The 20,231-nt window shown below is 37.6% G+C and overlaps 1 protein-coding gene and 1 pseudogene across 1 annotated transcript; one reads left to right on the forward strand and one right to left on the reverse strand.

The window, feature by feature from the left end:
* Nucleotides 1-3,740: 3,740 nt before the first annotated feature.
* On the reverse strand, nucleotides 3,741-4,309 carry LOC109556682 (BRCA1-associated RING domain protein 1 pseudogene; annotated as a pseudogene).
* A 1,316-nt stretch (nucleotides 4,310-5,625) lies between these two features.
* Nucleotides 5,626-7,143, forward strand: OR10J5 (olfactory receptor family 10 subfamily J member 5). The gene has a single exon (XM_019958326.2). The coding sequence runs from the start codon at nucleotides 6,214-6,216 to the stop codon at nucleotides 7,141-7,143; it is 930 nt and encodes a 309-aa protein (XP_019813885.2). The 5' UTR covers nucleotides 5,626-6,213.
* The last annotated feature ends 13,088 nt before the right edge of the window (nucleotides 7,144-20,231 follow it).

The raw sequence follows: 20,231 nt of genomic DNA on the forward strand, positions 1-20,231 counted from the left end.
GGAAGAGTCTTGAAGGATGCTCAGGGGAAAGGGATTTGGATCAGTCCAGAGGAGTGGGCAGTGGGCAAAGATAGGGAGCCATGGATGGCTCAGCAGGTAAAGAATCCACTTGTAATGCAGAAGACAGGAGACCATGGGTTCAGTCCCCTGGAGGAGGAAATGGAAATGCACTCAGTATTCTTGCCTGCAAAATCCCATGGACAGAGGGATCTGGCGGGCTACAGTCCATGGGGACGCAGAGTTGGACACAACTTAGCAAGTAAACAGTAACAACAAAAGGGAACTCTGGATGCCAGGAGCATGACATATTTGTTGGAAAGTCTCCCAGAAGGAGTCTAACTGCTAATACTCAGGCTAAGAAAATCTGTCTTGCTAAAATGGAAATGGAATTTATTAACAAATGAGTGTCCTTGGGAAATACTGTTTATGTACTTAAGTGCCCTCTCTTGGAAGCACTATAGAGGCTAATCTCCCATCTTCTAAAGTCCACGATAGGGGCAGAGACACCATCTGAGAGGATGGCTTCAGGATCACAAATCACCAACCACTTGGAAAAAATGAAGTCTTCTTTTTAATAAGATCCCTTGACACCTGTCTGGAATCTGACTCTACTCATTCCCTTGAGACAATCAGGAAGTTCTGAGGAAAAGAGACCCTGGAGAACTGGGCTAGTCAACATGGCTTTTCCTTGGAGATTCTTCTCATGATGTCTGAGTTTATAGGTTTTCCTTCTCCTCCTCCTACAGATGTAACTTTCAGGGCCAGTGTGCATGTCACGCACCTCTTTTTCTCTAAGCTCCAGTCCAATCTAGAGAGAGAGAAAGTGATTGTAAGATTATAAAGCCCTGAAGAAGCACCAGGGTGTTTTGCTTTTGTAGATGCTTTCAGATTAAGTTTGCAATGTGCCTGGGTTACCTGTATGTGTGTCTTACCTTAAGCAAGATCTAGTCCCTTGTGCTCCTGCATCCTTTATGGGCCAGGATCTGGAGTTCTGCGATGGGAAGCTGCAAAGACATGACAAATGGGCTCATGTCGTAAAAAAAATAAAAGCACAGTCTGGCAGATTCTTTCCCATCCTATGATCAAGTGTTTTTCTTTCTCTGGCTTCTTCAGATAGCTATAATAATCATAGATTTTTAAAGAGTCCCTGGCATCTTGAAATTTGTGTTTCAAGGTCTCTGGAGAGGTCATAGAGTTTTTGTTTTTTTGGAAGAATAATTGACATGTAATATTTTTTGTGAGGTTAGCCAAGTTGCATGTTTTAAGTTCCTTCTCACTTCCTAACAGGTTCACACCAATTTAAATAACATACATGATTTGTTGTAAGTATCAATACATTCCGTAATAGTTTGTTTTCTTGTAAATACAGTTTTCTTTGCATCTTCAAGCTTTTTTCTCTTTTTCTATTTGGAATGTAATCTTCCTGATTAAAACACTTGCTATTCTATCTTTTCATTATATTCTGCTGTTTCAACATTCTTATTTTCCCAAGAGGATAATCTAGAAATAATTTCTCTCTGTCTTTCTCATCTTCCATTGTCTCACACTGTTTTCTTCTTTTTTTTTGTTGACTTTAAAAAAAATACTTGGATGGTTTCTTCCTATCATAGAGCCATACCAAGAAAAAATTTAAATGGTTTGCCCAAGACCACATGCTTTTTGGTTTTCTTTTTTTTGGCCACCCCGTGTAGCATGTGGGATCTTAGTTTCCCAACAAGGGATTGAACCCAGGCCCCCTGAAATGGCAGAGTCTTTACCACTGGGCCATCACTGAAGTCCCCAAGACCACGTGTTATGACATTAACAGATTCCACATCAGGTTCTGACTCCCTAGGGTCTAGCCAATTCCCATGCTTCTTACATCACAGTGAGCCCCTAAAGAGCTGTGGATCTAGCAGTGACAGATTTGCAAGCATAAAATCTTATTTTTGGCCAAATGAGAATCTTTTTAAAAATCAACTTAGATGAGGTATATTACATTCCATCCTATTGTACTATATAATGTTATACAATGTGATAAACACCATGTTTACTGTAAATGATGTAACAAAATGCACCAATATAGGTATACATTTTGGTGAATTTTGATAACTTTATGTGACTGTGTAACTACCATCATAATCACGAACATTCCCTTCATCCCTAAAAGTTCCCATCCCTAAAAGTGTTCTTTTACAGTCAATTCCCTAACAATTCTGGTAACCACCTCTTGCTTTATTGCAAGTGTAGATTAAAATTATATTTTCTAGCGTGCCCTATAAATGGAATCACATTGTATCCACTCTTTTGTGTCTGACTTCTTTGGTTTAATATAATGCTTGATAGCATCAGTCATGTTGTTTGTATTAGTAATCTGTTCCTTTTATTGCTGAGCCATATTTCATTGTATAGATACACCATAAAAGTTTCAGTGGTTTTTAGTTTTTGGCTTTTAGGAATAAGGCTTCTAGGATATTCATGTTCGCTTCTCTATATGGACATCAGTTTTAATTTCTCTTGTGTAAATACTTAGGAAAAATATTGAATCATGGAGTAAGTATGTATTTATTTTTCTAAAAATATGCTAAACTGTTTTACAAAGTGGTTGTACTGTTTTATAAGACTGCCATCAATATTTTAGAGTTCCAATTGTTTTGCTTCCCTGACAACATTAGGGGTTGTCAAGTTGTTAATTTTAGCCATTTGAGTGGGCATGGAGTAGTACCTCATGGTGTTATTTTACATTTCTCTGGTGGCTAATAAGGCTATGATGTTGAGCATTCTTTCATGTACTTACTCACCATTTGTATATCTTCTTATGTAAAATGTCTATTTAAATATTTTTCCAATTTAAAAACATGTCTCTTAGTATTGAGCTCTAAGAATTCTTTATACATTTGAATACAAGTTTAGACGTGTATATTGTGGATATTTTTTCCCAGTCTGTGGCTTTCCTTTTCATTTTTCTAACAATGTCTATTGAAGCATAGAAGCTTTATTTTGATGAAGTTCAGTTTGTGATTTTGTCCTTTTATAGTTTATGCTTTTTTATTTTGTGTCTAGGAAATTTTCTCATTCCAAGGTCATGATTTTCTCACATATTTTCATCTAGAATTTTTGTTTTAACTTTTATGTCTTTGATTTACTTTGATTTTTTTGTATATGGCATGAGGTAAGATTTGAGGTTTATTTTTTCTGTCTAGCTATCCAATTGTTTGTAACAGCAACATTTATTGATAATACTATTATTAAGATATTTAAAAACTTTGTAAAAATTAATTGACCATATATATGTGGATCATTTTTGATCTATGTTTTGTTCCACTGAGCTGTATATCTATCCTTATACCAGTACTATGCTGCCTCGTTACTGTAGTCTTCAATTGCAATAGTGTAAGTTTTTAAATTTTTTTGGGAAATTGCTTTGGCTTTTGTAGTTCTTTGCATTTCCATATATGTTTTAGAATGGGAACAGGTTTTATTTCCTGACTAGAGGATTTGGTACCCTAGTCTTATGAGGGTCATTGTGAATCCAGACATTGGGAGAGACAATAGGGAAGGGAAAGGGAAGTCGCTCACTCGTGTCCGACTCTTCATGACCCCATGGACTGCAGCCTACAAGGCTCCTCCGTCCATGGGATTTTCCAGGCAAGAGTACTGGAGTGGGGTGCCATCGCCTTCTCCGATGAATGAGTCTACCTATTTGTAAAAACGTGACTGATGAAAACAGTACAGTCCCTAGGTTATCACACTGTGCGAGTTCATTTGTCAAGAGGGAGCAACTCAAAGGACTTCACACAATCTATAAACCAGCTGGAAGGAGCCATTCAGACTTTGCCCTGCCGAACCCTCTCTGGGCGATGATTAGACAAGTCCTTATAGATGATACACTGTGTGCAGAAGCGCTGATCAGAATCAGGTTTGGAATGGTACGCGACTGTATTGATGGTTTGAGTCACATCACTGTCTGGCTTGGGCTTTCTAATGAGGATCTGGCCCCCACCAGCAGTGACAAGCTTAATAAGGTTGTCCTTTGAATGGTGTTTGAAGGGTCCCCTCAAATAGAAGTAACATCCATCAAACAGCTTTGGCAACAGCTGTTCTCTGTTGATCCTGCTTTTCTGTGGTCCTTCAGGAATTTCATTCTTTTCTTCCTGTTCACATTCTTTGCTTTGTAGAATGCTTTCACCCATTCAAATTTTAGGATCCAGCATCCACTGAGAATTCCAAGCATACATTTCAGGGTGCTTTGAACTGTATCACCAGGAACAATGACATGAGTTACTGTAATGTCAAACTCAGCACATTTTTTAGCCTTAAGAATCGTTGAAAGGAAGAGACAATAGATATTATTTAAGAAAGAATTTCACTGAATGCAATGATGAGGTACAAGTGACTCCAAAATACTGACCTTGGTTGACTGGAATAATGGTGAGGTCATCAAGAAAGACAGAAGTTAATATAAAGAGTGTTTGTGCTTAGGTGCTCAGTTGTGTCTGACTCTTTGTGACCCCATGGACTGTAGCCTGCCATGCTCCTCTGTCTGGGGGATTCTCCAGGCAAAATACTGGAGTGGCTAGCCATTTCCTTCTCCAGGGGATCTTCCCAACCCAGGGATTGAACTCGGGTCTCCTGAATTTGCAGGCAGATTCCTTACCATCTGAGCTACCAGGGAAGCCCAAGATGTAGAGGGTATGTCCCAAATATAAGAGGATAAATGTTTATTAGTTTTTGAAAAAGTAAAATGTATTATATCAGCAAGACCCATAAGTAGAAGAATCCAGAGGATTCTTTGAGGAAAAGATTGATGATAGAAGTAGGGATCTGAGAGCAATTAACATAGAAATTATAACTGGAAAAACTGAGGAGAGTGTGGAAAGAAAAAAGCAAAGGCCAAAGATTGACCAAAGAACAGCATTTCCGTTATGATATAGGTGGAATGAGCAGCTTCATGGGAGAGAACTAAATTAGTGCTGAGAAAAGAGAAAACTAGTGTGGTGTCATGGAAACTAAGGTCAGAGAATGTTTCCAGGAGGCACGGTTTTCAGAAGTGTAAAATGAATCAGAGGGAAAAGAGAAAGAGGAAAAAGCAAAGTCTGACACTTATAGCAATGGAGACTTCTTTGACATTTGAGAGAACAGTTTTGTAGGAGTGACCATGATGAAACCAACTTTCAGGGAATTATGGCAGGTGGGAGAGAAAGTCTATTTCATAATTCTGAATAAGAAAAGAGGGAGAGCAATGGAATGATCACTGTCCACAAAATCAAATGTATATTCTCCACACAGGTTGTGTACTCTGGCTTTTTGGTAGAGGGAACTAGTGCACTCTATTTCTTATAATTATATAAAATTCTGTGTTCACCAAATTTTTAAAAATTGATAAGCCAATTCAGATCCCAGCAGCCAGCAGACTCCTTTCTCCTCCTCCTCTCAACTCTGATGCTTACATTCCCTGTTCACAGCTTGAATTGTCCTTCCCCTTTCTTACTATAGTAGAAACTAAACCATGTTCTCCCTATTACTTGTCTCTCTTCCTGACTTCATTCTTAAAAAGGACCACTGAGGTCAGCAAAAAAGATTACTCTGGCGGGACTCAGTGAACAATTTCAGTGGAGAGATCACAGCACAAATTGTCCTGCAGTTCTTTGAGGGTGTGATGACATGTTTGGACCACATTCTTTCTCTGAATTGAAGTTTCTAGATTCGAAACTCAACTGAAATACTTTGTAAAAGTTATTGGTGGCCCTGTCACCATCCAGTGATGACTGATCAAAGTTCATCTTTCAGATTACTTCCTTCTGCTATATCATTGCCCCTCAAAACTTTCATCTTTATCATTTTCTTGACCTGCACTTCATTAGTAAGCCTCTTGTTCCTGGAGTTTGTTTTAAGTGGTAGACCTCATTACTGTTCGGGACACAGGGCATCTCTCTTTCCCGGCTCTCTCTTCCCTTTCCCAACATCAGTGCTGTGAGCATTTGTTCAGAAGTCTCCATGCACAGGGCAAGTTTGCACCTCATGATTGTGTTTACATGTATAAACCCCACAGAAGCAACCAGAGTTTTCTCTTTCTATTCAGGGGTCATTACATGAGCTTTCTGGTCACAAAGGGGGAACTGTGCTCACTCAATTCAGCTATCATTGTCCCTTACTATGAAGTCAAGTTGCTGATGGGAATTTTCCCCGTGATGACTGCCTCTCTCTGTTGCCTTAGGACACTGATATAGCAGAATGCAGAGAAAGAACTTCACAGAAGTGGCAGAATTCATCTTCCTGGGATTCTCCATCTTTGGAAATCACCAGATAACCCTCTTTGTGGTTTTCCTCATCACCTACATTTTCACTCTGACTGGGAACATCATCGTTATCACTGTCATCTGCATTGACCGTCACCTCCACACTCCCATGTACTTCTTTCTCAGCATGCTGTCTAGCTCCGAGACTGTGTACACGCTGGTCATCATCCCACGAATGCTTTCTGGTCTCATTTTTTATAACCAGCCTATATCTTTGGGAAGCTGTGCAACTCAGATGTTCTTTTTTGCCATGTTGGCCATTAATAATTGCTTCTTGCTCACAGTAATGGGCTATGACCGTTATGTGGCCATCTGCAAGCCCCTGAGGTACACAGTCCTCATGAACAAAGGCGTGTGTGCTAGGTTAGTCTGTGGGTCCTTTGGCACTGGCCTTGTTATGGCAGTTCTCCACATAACGGCCATGTTCACCTTGCCCTTCTGTGGCACCATGGTGGATCACTTCTTCTGTGACATTTACCCAGTCATGAAACTGTCTTGTATTGATACCACTATCAATGAGATCATCAATTATGGTGTAAGTTCATTTGTGATTATTGTGCCTGTTGTCCTGGTCTTCATTTCCTACATCCTCATTATCTCTTCCATCCTTAAGATACCCTCAGTCGAGGGCCGCAAGAAGACCTTTGCCACATGTGCCTCTCACCTCACTGTGGTTGTTGTCCACTACGGCTGTGCCGCCATTGCCTACCTCAAGCCCAAATCAGAAAATGCAATAGAAAAAGATCTTCTTCTCTCTGTGACCTACACCATCATCACTCCCCTGCTGAACCCTGTTGTTTACAGTCTTAGGAACAAGGAGGTCAAGGATGCCCTGTGTAGAGCTGTGGGCAGAATCAGTTCTTAACAGATTGAATTGTTTTGTCAGGAGACCTTTGGCTCAGTGTAATGTGTCTACTCACAAACATGCCACGATACACAAGTTCATCAAATACAATGTGTGTGGAGAATAATGTCAAAGAGTTGAAATGCTTTTCTTTCTCATGCTGTAGGGGCAAAGCAGAAAGCAAGGTTTTTGCTCTGATGAATTTTGTTACCAGATACAAGAATCATTCCAAGCCAGAGTAAGACTACTTGTTTCTGTGCCTGAGGAGTTCTGTTTGGAGACCTCTTTTGGCCTTCATTTTACCTGGCTCCTCTCAGGCAGTCAGACCCTTGATGTAGTCTGGTAAGAAGATGTGAGAAGAGGCAGCTGGAACAGATGTGGAAGAGGTCTTAGGAAATGAAGCAGCAGAGACAGCCCAAGGACGGCTTTCATTCTCAGAAGCTGAATCACTTGCCCTGTAGCAGTCATTTCAGAAAGGGTTTTCTTAACTCCTGCTGATTGAAAAATGAAGAGCCTCAGAAAAGGGTAGCACTTCTTTTTTTTTTTTTTTTTTTACAAGAGAGAAGTAGGTTTTATTAATCTAAAGGCTTTTTTTTTTGCCAAAATAAAATATAAGCATTTACAAATTTCATAAAAGTACTCTACAGTATTAAAAATGAAGATATAATAACACAGAGAAAGGGCATTAAAAATATAGTAACCAAGAGAGTATTGATAGAAAGACAGAAAAACATTAATGGCACAAACTAGAGTCCAGAAAGAAACCTATACCTATATGGTTAACTGTTTGTTTTTTCTTTTTTTTAAGAAACAAAGGCAATTCAGTGGAGAATGGAAAGTGTTTTATCAATTCATGCTGGAACAACTGGATGTCTATGTGTAAAAACACCAGTTATTATCCACCTCTTGCAGTTTATACAAAATTGACTCAAAAATATGGTAGAATTAAATGTAAAATCTAAAAAACTACTAAACTTTTAAGAGAAAATATTTGTGCCTTTATGTTAGGCAAAGGTTACTTTTTTGTATGAAACCAAATGCATAGTTCATAAAAGATAAAAAAAGATAAATAACCTCATCAAAATTAAGAATTTCTACCCCTCAGAACATACTACTAAGATGAGAAGACAACAACCTAGAAGAAATTTGCATTTCACAAATGTGAAAAGGGATTGGGTCTGGAGTATATACAGAGCACTCAAAAAAAAAAAAAAAAAAAAAAAAGCACTCAAAAGAAAGCAAGCAAACCAAGTTATAAATGGACCACAGATTTGAACAGATATTTCACTGAAGATTAATTAATGGCAAACAAGTACATGAGAACATGTTCAATATTAGCCATTAGGGAAACGCAGATTAAAATCACAATGAGCTACCACCACACATATTAGCATAGGCAAAATTAAAAGTAATGAAGACAAACATTATGATATGGAATAAATTTTGTGAAGGATACTGAAGAATTGATGCTTTTGAACTGTGGTGTTGAAGACTCTTGAGAGTCCCTTGGACTGCAAGGAGATCCAACCAGTCCATCCTAAGGAAATCAGTCCTGAATATTCATTGGAAAGACTGATGCTGAAGCTGAAACTCCAGTACTTTGGCCACCTCACGTGAAGAGTTGACTCATTGGAAAAGACGCTGATGCTGGGAGGGATTGGGGGCAGGAGGAGAAGGGGACAGAGGATGAGATGGCTGGATGGCATCATAAACTTGATAGATGTGAGTTTGAGTGAACTCTGGGGTTGGTGATGGATAGGGAAGCCTGGTGTGCTGCGATTCATGGGGCTGCAAAGAGTTGAACGCAACTGAGTGGCTGAACTGACTGACTGTTTTTAGGCATATCAAGGTATCAGTCAGTTCAGTTCAGTTGCTCAGTGATGTCTGATTCTTTGTGACCTCACAGACTGCAGCATGCCAGGCTTCCCTCTCCATCACCAACTCTTGGAACTTGCTCAAACTCATGTCCATTGAATTGGTGATGCCATCCAACAGTCTCATCCTCTGTCGTTCGTTTCTCCTCCTGCCTTCAAACTTTCCCAGCATCAGGATCTTTTCCAATGAGTCAGTTCTTTGCATCAGGTGGCCAAAGTATTCATCTTCAGCATCAGTCCTTCCAGTGAATATTCAGGACTAATTTCCCTTAGGATTGACTGGTTTGATCTCCTTGCAGTCCAAGGGACTCTCAAGAGTCTTCTTCAACACCACAGCTCAAAAGCATCAGTTCTTTGGCACTCAGCTTTCTTTATGGTCCAACTCTCACATCCATACATGACTAGTGGAAAAACCATAGCTTTGACTAGATGGACCTTTGTTGGCAAAGTAATGTCTTTGCCTTTTAATATGCTGTCTAGGTTGGTCATAGCTTTTCTTCCAAGGAACAAGTGTCTTTTAATTTTATGGCAGCAGTCACAATGTGCAGTGACTTTGGGGCTCCAAAAATGAAGTCTGCTACTGTTTCCACTGTTTCTCCATCTATTTGCCATGAAGTGATGGGACTGGATGCCATGATCTTAGTTTTTTGAATGTTGAGTTTTAAGCCAGCTTTTTCACTCTCCTTTATCACTTTCATCAAGAAGCTATATGTTAATATGAAAATATACTTGGAAGTAATAAGGTCAATGCATTAGAAATATCTTTCACATATAATTATACATAATTATATATTCAATTGACTGATTTTTCTTATAACAACTTAAACATCCTGTTGGTATCATGAAGAATAGTTGTCACAGATAAAGAATAACTGAAACAGTAGTAAATGATTGCTGAATAATGACTTCATTCTCATCTTGTCACTTGTTATTATCCATCCATGTTAGTTCCTTGGCTCTTATGCATGTCTATGTGTCTCTCTTCTTTATTCGAAATCAAAGCAAAAATCTCTGTTGTTCCCTAGAGGCTAAACTGGGAGAGAACATATTGGTGGCTGTTCTCTGTAACTGTACTTTTATCCAGATGCACTTTTTATAAAGAGTCTTCTCTATTCAACCTATGGAAGCCTTTCAGATTTCATACTTCTATTTAGTAGCTGAAGTGGCATTGAAGTAGTTGTCTTAGATATTGGCTGTTCTGATTCCAAAGTCTAAGGCAAATTTCTCAGAAAATAGTGCAGACTTCATCCTTCTCTCAATACTAATGTATAGAAAAATCAGCATATTTGTGCTACATTATTTTATATCCTCAATGATTAAGGTTGTAAGAATATTTTTTTTGTGCATCTTATTACTAGTTTATCTCTGCTCTGAGGCAGAGCTGCGAGATATGAAGAAACATTGATATGGACACGTGTCTTTTTGTACACTCCTGTCATGATTTCATCCCCAGGTCACTTCCTGTCCCTTACCTTGCAGCTTTATTTCTCTGTTCTGAACTATACAAATAATACTATTGCATCTTCCGTATGACTGTAATTTACTCTCTGTTCCATAGGTCTCGGTGTGAGGAGATCAGCAGGGCTGGGGTTCCTTGTCCAGTGTCCTTTGTGGCATGCTCTCATAGTTGGGTGACATCATAGCTGATATCAGAGTCTCGATGGTAACCATCACTGGTGTCCCTCTAGAATAGGTTTCTCAACCTGAGGTTCATAGTGCCTTCAGGAGTAGTGTTTATAAGGGCTTCAGGGGACTTTTGAACTTTACGGAATTATTTAGTAAATTTTGTGCTCAAGTGTGAATCTGTCTTTTCTATCATATTCTCAAAGAATTTTCTCTGATATATTTCTTCCCTCAAATCCTAACAGAGACATACTGCAGAATCCAGCTTCCCTCTTTCATAGACCATTTGCTTCCATAATTTTCTTAAACTCTTTTGGAGAAGCATTCTTTAACCCCGTTTATTTTTGTCTATGTGGGCACTGCTATTTTTCATTAAGCTGGGGAAATGGAACATTAAATGGTGGTTCTCACCTGGGAGACTGAGGGGTAATGGAGGGTAGATAGATAATCTGAAGGCACATGTGGATATATTGAGAGGCTTGCAGTTCAAGATGGTAGAGTAGAAGGACCTGCACTTGTCTCCTCTGAGAGCACCAAAATTGCAAATAGCTGTTGAATAACCACTGACAGGAGGACACTGGAACCCACCAAAAAAAGGTACCCCACCTCCAAAGACAAAGAAGAGTTTGCAGTGAGATGACAGGAGGGGTGCAGTCATGATAAAATAAAATCCCATACCCGCTGGGTGGGTGACTGACAGACTGAAGAATAATGAAACCAAAGAAATTCTCCCACTATTGTGAAGGTTCTGAACCCCACATCAGTCTTCCCAGCCTAGGGACCCAGCAAAGGGACTGGGAATCCTAAGGGAATCTGGCCTTGAGGGCCAGCAGGATTTGATTATATACCTTCCGAAGGACTGGGGGAACAGAAACGCCAGCCTTGGAGGGCACAGACAAAATTTTGCATGAACCAAGACTCAGAGGAGAGAAGCAAAGATCCCATAGGAGACTGAACCAAAACTACCTCCTAGGGTTAGAGGGCCTCCTGTGGAGGCATGGGTTGGCAGGAGCTCATCACAGGGATGCGGGCACTGGAAATTCCCCCTTGGCATAAACCGTTTTAGAGTTTGCCATTAATCCTATTATGGAGCCCATAGACCCCAGGGCTGGGCCACCTCAGGCCAAACTACTACAGGGAGGCAATGCAACCCATCAGCAGATAATTGGACCAAATCTTCACTGAGCAAGGCCCTGCCCACCAAAGCAAGACCTAGTTTGTCCTCTCACCATTCCCTCCTATCAAGAAGCTTTCACAAGCCTCTTATCTTCATCCATCAGAGGGCAGACAGAACAAGCAAGAAGCAGGACAACTTCACAGCAGTTAAAACAAAAACCATATTACAGAAAGTTAATCATGATGAAAAAGCAGAAAGTTATGTCCCAGATGAAGGGACAAGATAAAATCCCAGAAAAACAACTAAATGAAGTGGAGATAGCAACCTTCCACAAAAAGAATTCAGAATAATAATAGTGCATATGATCCAGGATTTTGGGAAAAGAATGGAGGCAAAGATTGAGAAGGTGCAAGAAATGTTTACCAAAGACCTACAAGAACTAAAGAACAAACAGAGATGAATAATACATTAGAAGAAATCCATAGCAGAATAATTGAGGCAGAAGAACATATAAATGACCTGGAGGACAGAATGGTGGAAATCACTGCCACAGAATAGAATATAGAAAAAAGAATGAAAAGAAATAAAGACAGCCTAAGAGACTTCTGAGGCAACATTAAACTCATCAACATTCACATTATAGGGGCCCCAGAAGGAGAAGAGAGAGAAAAAGGACCTGAGAAAAATTTGAAGAGCTAATAATAGCTGAAAACTTCCCTAACATGGGAAAGGAAATAGTCAACCAAGCCCAGGAAGCACAGAGAGTCCCAGGCAGGATAAATCCAAGGAGGAACACACTGAGACACACAGTAATCAAACTGACAAAAATTAAAGACAGAGATAAAATATTAAAAGCAACAAGAGAAAAATGACAAATAACATACAAGGGAACTCTCAACAGGCTATCAGCTGATTTCTCAACAGAAGCTCTACAAGCCAGAAGGGAAGGGTGTGGTATATTTAAAATGATGAAAGGGAAGAAACAGCAACCAAAAATACTCTACCAAGCAAGACTCTCCTTCAGATTTGATAGAGAAACCAAAAACTTTCCAGACAAAGGTTAAGAGAATTCAACACCACCAAACCAGCTTTTCAACAAATTCAAAAGGAACTTCTCTAGGCAGGAAACACAAGAAAAGGAAAAGATCTACAGAAAATATACTCCAAACAAGAAAACTGTAATAGAATCACACATATTGATAATTACCTTAAATGTAAATGGATTAAATGCACCAACCAAAAGACATAGTCTGACTGGGTAAATGAGAACATGTGCATATATGCATTTCCACTTACCACATCACTCTGCTTGACTGCCCCCCCAATTGTATGTAATTATTTTATACTGTTAAGTTAATCATGTTTGCATTATAGCTTGTAATTATAATGATATTTTATTTTTTGGCTATTGACTGTGAAAACCGATAAACATCTTTTACTATTGTGATTATGTAACCTTTACTCAATACCATTGTATCATGATTGGTCAACAGAAAAGTAATAGAGATCTACATCACCAAAACTGCCATTTAATTAAAAATCTGTAATCACTTTTTTAAAATCCAAATGTATATCAGAATTATCTTGAAATTTTTTGAAAAGTAAAAATGACCAGGTATTGCTTTTTTTTTCCCCTCCAGAGCTCCAGATTCATTTCTAATTAGCAGTCATGTTTAAAAACAATTGGACTATATGATGATCTTTTACTTTTATCTGGTTTGTTTCAGTTTTTCTACTTCATATTCAGTTTATGTTCTCTAATTTCTCTATCTCTTCTCTTTTTTTAATGTTCTTTCTCAAGCCTTTATCAAGTATGTAGTAGAAAAGCTTTTTTTTTTAAACACATATGTATATAAATATGTATAATATATAATTTTTAGAAAACTGAAAGTTTACCTAACTAAAAAAATTATGACATTTTGATTCCACTTGTTTGACTTAGTATGAGTAGAATGCTAGATTTATAATTTAAAAATAGATATGCAACAAGCAACAAAGATTTACCGTACAGCATAGGGGACTATAGTCAATATCTTATAATAACCTATGATGGAAAATAGTTTCAATATGCATATTTGTATAACTGAATCACCTTGCTGTGCACCTGAAACACTTAAGTCAACTATACTGCAATAAGGTATATGTATATATATATAAGAAGGCACATGTGGTCTTCTTTTTTTAAAAATGTTTATTTTAAAAAAATTTAATTGGAACATAGTTGCTTTATAGTGTTGTGTTAGTTTCTGCTGTACAGCAAAGTGAATCCGTTATACATATACATATGTCTACTCTTTTTTAGATTTCCTTCCCATTTAGGTCACCACAGATCACTGAGTAGGGTTCCTTGTGCTATAGAATAGGTTCCTATTAGTTATCTATTTTATAATAGTAGTGTATATATTTTGACACACTTTACAAAATTGTAGTAAAATCTTGTCATTTAAAGTTTACATATAACAAAAACTACCTACATATGTGTCCACATATAACTTGGATAAAAGTAGCAAATTTTAAGACCTAAAAAAATGTGGACACACACATAGGTATATACTATGTAGGTATGTATATAGATCAATGTCTATACAGATATGGAGAAATATGTAGATAGTAGAGATATAGGTAGTTTTTGTTATACTTGTGATCTTCTTTATTGACGGTTTTCTGGCTTTCTTCCATCCCATCCCTTCCATTTTCTTAAGTGTTGAAACATCATTCCTGCCCCTCCTCAACACACCTCACAGATGAGTGAATTGCCCATTAGTGCTCATTGTTTACCCACTTTGCATGGACTTAGACTCACTGGAGGAAGCCACTTCTACAGTCTGTGCAGCAAATATATAAGAGAAGGTATGCCTGTGTGGTCCCAGGTCCTTCTAGTAGGATGACTCAGGAACAGTGAATCACGTATGTGTGTGTGCATGTGTGTATCCACATTTTTTTAGGTCTTAAAATTTGCTACTTTTATCCAAGTTATATGTGCACACATATGTAGGTAGTTTTTGTTATATGTAACCTTTAAATGATAAGATTTTACTAAAATTTTATAATCAATTCATAATACTTAGATTGCTGGTAATGTGGGGGCTGTCTTGATTATCTTCTTCTGTTATCATAATTTTCCAACATTTCACTCTACACATGTTTCTTCATCTTGGGTTTCTTGTGCATTGCAAACATCTTGTTTCAGCACTTCTTTTGTTTAGCTTTTCTGCTCATCAGAAAAGTAACCGTAATGTCATATATTTATTCAGTATCTGTGCATTTCTCAAGCACTGTGTACTGAGCAGTTAAGTAGTTCTGGGTCTATAATCCTGGGCAATGCAGGATTCTATTTCTAGTTCTTCACAGTCCAATGGGAAGACAGAGAAAATAAGAAAAATACCAAAACTTGCAATAGGCATACATATAGGATTGTTGTTTGGGGTCAGGAGTGTTGTACAAAAAAAAAAACAACAAAAAAAAAGAGAACTGATCAAAATCTATTTAGAAGGTCAGAAAATAATTCAGAGAGATGATATTTAATTAACTTTCTGTGGTGCTAGGTCAACTGAAGTCTGGGAGGGATTAGGGAGAACAATCAAGGGAAAGAAAAGAGCCTGAGCAGAGACATATAGCCTGAAAAACTAGAAGTACTAGCAGGTGAGTATTATTCATTCCTATATGCCCATTGCCATGCTGATTATTAGCCTGACAAATAATAGTTGCTTAATATACTTTTGGAAATATGCATATATTGAATGTGTGAGCAAATACTTAGTATAAGTTCTTATCCAGGGATTTCCAGTTTTGTTTTGATAGAGATAGCCTATTATATTCCCTCTATCTCCTATAAAGACTTCCCTCACCTACGGTAAACAGGAAAAACAGAGTAGAAGTGACAATCTTGGGAGCATACTTGAAATTACTTCTCCCCGTTGCAGCATTTCCTATAATCAGGTCTCACTTGCTCCATAAACTCGGTTGACATTCATATATTTTTGTTAATTCGTCATTTAAAATTGGACTGGGGGGAAAAATCCTTCTTTTGAAGGAATCTGGGTTAATACTGGGTTGATGTCTTAGCCGTACCAGAAAAATAACAAACTTAAACCTGATAGCTTGATAGCTTGACACGTAAAATCAAGAGTTAAAATATTTTTAATACTTACCTTTGAGGGGGGAAAAAAAAGTGAACCAGACTCTGACAGATCTTAAATGTTCTGAAATAAGATTTTCACAGTGTTGACTTTGTAGCTTCTCTAGGGAAAAACCAGTTTCACTCGATATCCTTTCACACTCCCCACTTGCAGTGCATGATGGATTAGAGAAAATTGTTGCAGTACTACCAACAATAAGTAGAATAAAACACGTTCTTAATAAGTATAAATGTTTCCAAGAGGAGAGAGGGGGGAAGTAGGCAGGAGGGATAAAGTGAAGCCAAATTAAGACAGGTAGTATGTTGCACACAATTTTTAAAAATGCATATTTAAAGCATGCAAGATCCCAGATCAGTTTTGATGCTGCTGCTGAAGTATTTACACATTTGGAATTGTGTGTGCATGTGAGTGACTATGCACATATATTTTTGTGAGGGGAGAGAACATTTGGGAGTTTTAGATGTGATGAATGCCATAGTCAAAGGTAATAATGCTTCATTTGAATTATTTTATAACTATCTCTAATATTTATGTAGCTTTTTACATTCACAAAGGTCTTTCACATTCATGATCTCACTTGATTCCAACACCACACCTGTAAGATAAATATTACTACCTCAGTTTCAGATAAATACACTGGAGGAAGATTAAGGGATGTTCCTAAGGGTGCATACACCATTAGAGATAAAAGTTGGATTAAAAAAGAAGTTAGCCTCAATTATCAATCTATCGATCCTAAATTCTATGTTCTTTCTTTATTCATATGTACACACACACACACACACACACACACACAGAGTTTTATCAGGGAATAAATAAGGTATGATGAATGAGTAAACTTTGTTTTACATGCTAGAGCTTCATTTCAGCCAGTATTGCTGACTCTTCCTGAAATGTTCTGATTTCTTTTCTTGCCTTTGTAAATAAGGTATATTGAACCTCATTAATATATTTCTTTAAATGTTTACCATGAGCATTTAAATTTACCTTGTGTTGTGGTTCACTGATACCTTCAGCTGAAACTAAGCTTATATTAGCATCTTTGTTTCTGAGTTAAATGACCCACATACACATTACCATATGTAAAATAGATAGCCAGTGGGAATCTTCTATGTGACTCAGGGAGATCAAACTAGTACTCTGTGACAACCTAGAGGGGCATGATGGGGTGGGAGGTGGGAAGGAGGTTCAAGAGGGACATATGTATACTTTTGGCTGATTTATGTGGATATATGGCAGAAATCAACACAATACTGTAAAGCAATTATCCTTTAATTAAAAATAAATAAAATTTTAAAAGACTCACATATTCCAGTATTTTGTGAATTTTGTGTTAGCATCATATGATTTATGAACTTCTAAATGATTCTGTTTGTTGCATCAACAAATATGACATGAATATCCACTCTGAGTATCAGTTAGGCATTAGCTGAAGAGACTAGACATAAGCCCTTCTCTTAAGTCTTCCTTCTTCTTAAGCCTTCCTTCTTTTAAGGCTTCTCTGATAGCTCATTTGGTAAAGAATCCACCTGTGATACAGGAGACCCCAGTTCAATTCCTGGGTCAGGAAGATCCACTGGAGAAGGGATAGGTACCCACTCCAGTATTCTTGGGCTTCCCTTGTGGCTCAGCTGGTAAAGAATTCACCTGCAATGTGGGACACCTGGGTTCGATCCCTGGGTTGGGAAGATCCTTTGGAGAAGGGAAAGGCTACTCACTCCAGTATTCTGGCCTGGAGAATTCCATTGACAGTATAGTCCATGGGGTTGCCAGGAGTCAGACATGACTGAGCAACTTTCACTTAACTTGGCTTCTCTTAAGTAACTCACAATATTCTTGCAACCTGTCTTAATACAGTGTGATTAGTGCTATACACAGAGTACCATAGAACCTCAGAGAAGAAAATGGCCTAACTTAGCTGGTGACGTCATCTTCTCATGTATTGTTTGGGCCAAGTCAAGGTGAATGAATTTGGCAAGTCAAAACACTGTGCTATAGGGAGATTTACTGACAGCTGTGCCAACTCAAAGATAGCAAGTTCACCAAGATTAATGAATCCAAGAATTTCTATAATGTATCTTCCATAATGTCCAGCATACAATTAAATGCTCAACATTGAAATAAACAGAAAAACATGACTCCATGATTAAGAGAAAAATAGTCTATAGAAGTCAATTTTAAGATGGCCCAAATTAGTAGTCAGGTGCTTAAAAAAAGGGCAGTATATACATAGATACAAATATTTATAGGAAAATATGCTCTTAATGAACAAACAGATGTGGAATCTCAGTAAAGAAATGAAAACTGTAATAAGAACTTATAGAACAGAAAGTTAAAATATTTGAAGTGAAAAATTTACTAATTTGCTCAACAGCAAACTGGAGTTGGTAAAAGAAAAGATTGGTTAACTTGAAGGTCAGATTCAATAATTTCTACTGATCTAAGAACAGAAAAAAGAAAAATCTCAATGATTTATACACAATATAAGAAGCCTAATTTCCAAGTGATTGGAGTCTCAAATAGAGAACAGAATGTGTCACAAAATATCTGGAGATGCATTGGCCAAATTAATGAGAAATATAGAGACCCAAGAATCTCAGTGAATCTCAAGCAGGATAAATAAAAAGAACACCAAATCTAAGTACATCAGAGGTGAATCTTTAAAACCAAAGATAAATCTTGATAGTCACCAGTAAAAGTGGTATACTACACGTAAGGGAACAATAATAATTTCACTGACTTCTAATCAAAAATGATGGAGACCAGAACAGAGTTAAATGACATTTTTAGTGTTAAGTTAGAATTCTATATCCAGTAAAAAATACCATTCAGAAATTATATGTATGTGAATATATTTTCAGATAATTGAAAACTGAGATAATTATACACTATCAGAAATGCTAAAGGAAGTTCTTAAGGTTGAAGGAATATGGCACCAGATTCAAGCTATAGATTTATAGAAAGTACTGAAGATCACTGGGCATAATAATATGTGGGTAAATAAAGATATACTGTTTTTCTTTCAGTTATTTTAAAGGATATATTAAAGAAAATATGATATAATATCGAGAGGCTAATAATGTATACAGGTGTCATATACATGACAGCTATAGCATATAGAAAGATAAGCATAACTGTACTGTTATGAGATGTCTTTTTTAACAAGAAGTGGTACGATTTTAACTAAGATTGTAATAAGAATGTATATTCATAGAACAATAATGAAAAGAATAATGCACTGAGGCATACCTATGAAAACAATACAGAAATAAAATAGTAAAAATATTTAAGTATTAATATTTAAGAAATATATTAATACTTAAGGAAAAAAAGGAATAGAGGCATAGCTAGCAAATGAGACAAATAGAAAAAAAATAGCAAAATATTAGACTTAAATTCAGTTGTATTAAGAACTACATTCAATCTAGATATATGGTTGACCCTTAAATGACATAGGGATTAAGTGTACTCAAACACTCCCTGCCCCCATCCCGTCCCAGCGGTTGAAAATCCACATCTAACTTTACAACTGGCAGTTTTTAAATAAAATTTTATTTATTAATTTTATTTACTTTTGGTTGTGCTGGGTCCCCATTGCTGCTCACAGAGTTTTAGTTGCACTGAGCAGAGACTACTCTTTTGCGGTGCATGGGCTCCTCATTGCAATGGCTTCTCTGACTGCAGAGCACATGCTTTTGGCACTCAGGGTTCAATAGTTGCCACACGTGTGCTCTGCAGTTTCGACGTGGAGGCTCTAGGGTGCATGGGCTTCATTAGTTGAGGCAAACAAGCTCAGTAGTTGTGGTTCACAGGCCCTAGAGTGTGCGGGCTTCAGTCATTGTGGCACAGAGGCTCAGTCGTTGCAGCTCACAGGCTCTAGAGTGGCGGCTCAGTAGTTGTGGCACATGGGCATAGTTGCTCCATGACTTTTGGAATCTTCCAGGACCAGGGATCAAACTCATGTCCTCTATCTTGGTAGACAGATTCATATGCACTGTGCCAAGGGAAGTCCAACAGTTGGCACTTTGTAGTTCAACATTTGCAAATTCAACCAATCTCAGATTATAAATATAGTAGTATATGTGTTGAAAAATTCCATCTATAAGAGGACCTGCACAGTTCAAACCTATGTTGTTCAAGGGTCTGCAGTACTAAATAGGTCAATGAAAAGGCAGATGTTGTCAGAATGGATATAAACAAACTGAAATAAAAATACACAGATGAATTGAAAGAATGAGTGTATATAACATTTGTTGTTGTTCAGTCACTCAGTCAGGTCTGATTCTTTGTGACCCCATGGACTGCAATCTTCCTTATCCTTCACAATCTCCTGGAGTTTGCTCAAACTTATGTTCA

Source organism: Bos indicus, chromosome 3 (assembly GCF_029378745.1).
Source record: "Bos indicus isolate NIAB-ARS_2022 breed Sahiwal x Tharparkar chromosome 3, NIAB-ARS_B.indTharparkar_mat_pri_1.0, whole genome shotgun sequence".
Lineage (NCBI taxonomy): Eukaryota > Metazoa > Chordata > Mammalia > Artiodactyla > Bovidae > Bos > Bos indicus.

Excerpts from the sequence above, each read along its gene's own strand:
- OR10J5 (XM_019958326.2), top strand. The coding sequence starts at position 6,214 with ATGCAGAGAAAGAACTTCACAGAAGTGGCAGAATTCATCTTCCTGGGA.